Raw genomic sequence first — 3,922 nt, forward strand, 5'->3', positions numbered from 1 at the left:
ATTGGCTAACCCCCCTCTTTCTCCTGTGTTTTCCTCCTGGCTTCCTCACTACTTTTTATAAACTGAGCTGTCCTTTAAAACTAAGCTAATCTGTGCTTTGATCTAGAGCCTAACTGTGTAGATTTGCTATGTGAATAAATATCTGTATTGAGTATAATGTCTGTGTTTTAGATCTATGTGCATGCAGCACTATTATTCATATAACATTTAAGTAAATGGGAAAATCTGCTGTTTAAGTTTGAGTGATTATATTATAATCCAATGGGATTAATTACTGAATTCTGATGCATCAAAAACTTCAGCAGCATTAAAAAGTCCAGATTATTCAGATTTATTAAGGAATGCATTTTATGTAACCAGAGAGAGTAAAACTATCACAATCAAGTGAAAGAAATAGAAAAATAAAAGCTGAGGAGGATTCTCACCCATGTTTGCTCCATGTGCTCCAGGTGAAAGGACTACTGACAAACAGGAAGTGGAGGGATCCATTTTGATTTATAGAGAGGGGAGGTGGACTGAACCATTGAGGGGGGAGGCTTCAAATAATGCTGATTTTTAAATGTGCATCATGTTTCAAGATGCTTTACATTAATGATATAAAGTATTATAAATATGAACAGAATATTCTTTATGCCCCCTGGTGGACAGGGAGAGTAATGGAGATTATTTGAAATTACACTTAAATGATTTTATATTTACAGTAACATTCACTTCTGCATTTATAGAGTTAGGAAGAAGTTGTTACTGATCAACCAAAATCAAATTGTTTTATTTTTTACAGTCTTCACCTTTCCTGGTTTCTAAATGGGAACAAATCCCAGCTGTCTGAGACCATCTGAACACATTTCAGTTTAATCTGAACATCACACATGAAACTGAAACCACAGAAAAGAGGAACCAAGTATTGGGAAAACAAAAAACTAAAAAATTTTCAGCCGTAGGTTTAGTTGAGCTGTGCAGCCATTATCAGGAGCTGGAGGTGTGTGTTCATGCAATGATTAACCATCACACACTGAGGGGTTAAAGAGCATCTCTGAGGAGTCAGTCTGTCCGAGTCCCGTCAGCAGAGAGGAAGCGTCTCTAACCGACTGATCCACTGTAAGTTAGCACTTCCACAACACTTTCACTTTATAAAGTGGTGACAGACATGAAGACAGTGGGACACAGCAGCAGAGAAAAGGTCAATCAGACATTTTAGGCAAATTAAAACAAGAGAACATCAATTAAAAATAATTAGAAAAACATGAAATATACATTTAATCAGTTGCAAAACTTATATAGATATGAATGACATTAAATGCATTAAAGTCCAGCCTTAATGCAGAGGACGTTTTACAGTGACAGGAGTTATTTATTTACTTACGGCTCAGGTCTGAGTCCATGATGTCTACATTTAGTGCTTATTATAGCATTGAAATACCTCAGTCAGAGAAAATAAAGGTTGTGACCTTTAATATAACATTTGTTTTGGTTTCAGAGCAGATCAGAACATTCCCTTAAAGTAAATCCATCCCCAAACACAACTTTTTTTAAACATAAGCTTTAAATCTAGCAGGTAATTATTTCATTAAAAAGAGGATTCAAAGGTCAGTTTATCTAGATGGGAGATCTTTACATCTCTTTGTTGTTGTTTATCCCTGCAGACTTTCTGCTCCCATGGATCAGCTTTTTGACTTAGATCCCACAGAGGCTGTGAAAAAAGTGTCCGGCTTGCTGGGCTGCAGTCCGACCTCTGAGAAAGTAGCCGAGTACTTTGACGAAAACGACAAACTGCGACACCTCAGGGGGAACTTCCTGGTGCCTAAAATTGCCGACCTGCCTCCCTGTGAGTAGAAAATGTTGCTCTAAGGATGCGACAACATGAACCCAACATGGAGTGTGATGGTTTAGTTTCCCTCTCTGCAGCCGATCTGTCGCTGGTGGATGGAAGCGAAGAATGCATCTACCTGTGCGGGAACTCTCTGGGCCTCCAACCTAAAAACGCACGGAAATATCTTGAAGAGGAGCTCGACAACTGGGCCAAACTGTCAGTTCATGTCAGGTTTAGTGTATGAATCATTTCTGATGTCTGATTTTAATAATTTTGTTTTAAACAGAGCTGTTCATGGTCACACCATCGGGTCGAGGCCTTGGGCGTGGGCTGAAAACAACCTTGAAGACATGATGGCAAAAATTGTTGGTGAGTTTGGAAAAAAATACAAAAACACCTAAAGAACATGGACAGAAAGACATTTTCAAAAAAAATTACAGATATAATAAATCTTTAATCATCAATAAAACAAAGAGAACCAATCCATTGGTTTAATCCACAAAAATTACGGTAAACACTGTAATATAACCAGTAAATAAGCCTGTAAAGTTACCGTAAATCATGGCAAAGCTGTTAAAAACAAACAGTAAAACGTTACCTGTGGGTTTCAGATACTATCTGCAGGGAAATAATCTGTAACTTTCTAATTTTAAGGTTAAAAAGTTTTGTGCATAATAAAGTAAGGCTGCTTGATGTTTTTTAAAGCTGTTGTTCGGTTATTTCCACATGTTTCCTTCTTTCCAATCCTGCTTCTGTAGAGTCTGAAGTTCAACAGCAGATAACCCCCTGAACTGATGAGTTCAAACCACTTTATTAACCTCTCCTTTTTAGGAACTCCACATCAATTTTCTGCTTAACAAATTCAGATTAAATAATATTTTTAATCAAGTGTTCAAAACTTTTTTCTAATCTCTATCTCATATGTAAGATGATAACTACGTTTCAATGTCCAATAAGATGATTATTTAATTTCAGGAGCTAAAACTGAGGAGGTAGCACTGATGAATGGCCTGACAGTTAATCTGCACCTTCTAATGGTAACATCTGGATAAATATTTGAAAAGTAAATCATTTTATAAGAGAAAAAAATGTAATTTATTTAATTTGTCTCATTTTGCAGCTGTCCTTCTACAAACCAACTTCAACTAGACATAAAATCCTTCTGGAGGACAAGGCCTTTCCTTCAGATCACGTATGTCTCAAACTTTCCCTCTATGCAGACGATAATGTCATTTTTAAATGCATAGTTCCTTTTCACTTTCCTGTTTCTTGGGCCATTTTTTGTATCGTAAGTTTTCCTCCACTGTCCTCAGTACGCCATAGAGTCTCAGATCCGCCTGCGAGGATTTGAACCTGCAGACAGCATGCTGCTGCTCTCTCCCAGACCGGTGCGTCCACAACATCATCCATCGCATCTCTTCTGTCCCATCAATCGCTGCTTCCCAGAAATCTGATCTCTTTCCCCGTCTGATCAGGGAGAACACACCCTGAGAACTGAAGACATCCTGGACGTAATCGAGAAAGAAGGCGACGCCATCGCTGTGGTGATGTTTGGCGGGGTTCAGTTCTACACCGGTCAGCTGTTCGACATGCAGGCCATCACAAAGGCCGGCCACAGAAAGGTACCTGTACCATCACATGTTGTGGGTTTTCAAAAGAAGAAGAATCCAACAGCTTTTTGTGTTTCATCAGGGCTGCTTTGTTGGATTCGACTGCGCCCATGCAGTGGGAAATGTTGAGCTGAAGCTGCATGACTGGGAGGTTGACTTTGCCTGCTGGTGCTCCTACAAGGTGAGATGAATGCAGGACATGAGACAGACTCGCATCTCTCTTCCTGACGTCTGTGTTTGGTTTAAAGTATTTGAATTCAGGAGCTGGTGGTCTGGCCGCGGCGTTCATTCATGAAAAACACAAAGATACCATCAAACCCACGTGAGTGACGCAAACCTGACTCCTGACAAATTACGTAACGTTGTACAAATAGCTGGATCTTTGGTTTAATCTCTGGATTTCCTCCATGTTTTATTGCAACAACTGCAGCATATGTACATATCTATAATAGGGATAAAACTAGGGATGCACGATATTGGGATTTTGGCCGATATCCGATAT

At 39.0% G+C, this 3,922-nt stretch overlaps 1 protein-coding gene and 1 long non-coding RNA gene across 3 annotated transcripts in view; one reads left to right on the forward strand and one right to left on the reverse strand.

Moving 5' to 3' along the window:
- The window catches only part of LOC107082817, a 1,973-nt gene extending 1,504 nt beyond the window's left edge, over positions 1-469 (reverse strand). The window contains exon 1 of the long non-coding RNA XR_001481152.1: positions 426-469. This is a non-coding gene — a long non-coding RNA (uncharacterized LOC107082817). The remainder of the gene's footprint in view (positions 1-425) is intronic.
- A 473-nt stretch (positions 470-942) lies between these two features.
- Positions 943-3,922, forward strand: part of kynu (kynureninase) — an 8,364-nt gene continuing 5,384 nt past the window's right edge. The window contains exons 1-11 of one of the 2 annotated variants that reach the window (XM_015371683.1): positions 943-1,098; positions 1,478-1,555; positions 1,644-1,825; positions 1,906-2,026; positions 2,097-2,179; positions 2,786-2,847; positions 2,931-3,002; positions 3,124-3,198; positions 3,286-3,432; positions 3,503-3,601; positions 3,669-3,742. In XM_015371683.1, coding sequence (XP_015227169.1) covers positions 1,657-1,825; positions 1,906-2,026; positions 2,097-2,179; positions 2,786-2,847; positions 2,931-3,002; positions 3,124-3,198; positions 3,286-3,432; positions 3,503-3,601; positions 3,669-3,742 — 902 coding nt within the window. In that variant the 5' untranslated portion in view covers positions 943-1,098; positions 1,478-1,555; positions 1,644-1,656. The remainder of the gene's footprint in view (positions 1,099-1,477; positions 1,556-1,643; positions 1,826-1,905; positions 2,027-2,096; positions 2,180-2,785; positions 2,848-2,930; positions 3,003-3,123; positions 3,199-3,285; positions 3,433-3,502; positions 3,602-3,668; positions 3,743-3,922) is intronic. The other variant, XM_015371682.1, reaches the window with a different exon arrangement.

This window comes from Cyprinodon variegatus, unplaced genomic scaffold (genome assembly GCF_000732505.1).
Source record: "Cyprinodon variegatus isolate N-32 unplaced genomic scaffold, C_variegatus-1.0 Scaffold63, whole genome shotgun sequence".
NCBI lineage: Eukaryota > Metazoa > Chordata > Actinopteri > Cyprinodontiformes > Cyprinodontidae > Cyprinodon > Cyprinodon variegatus.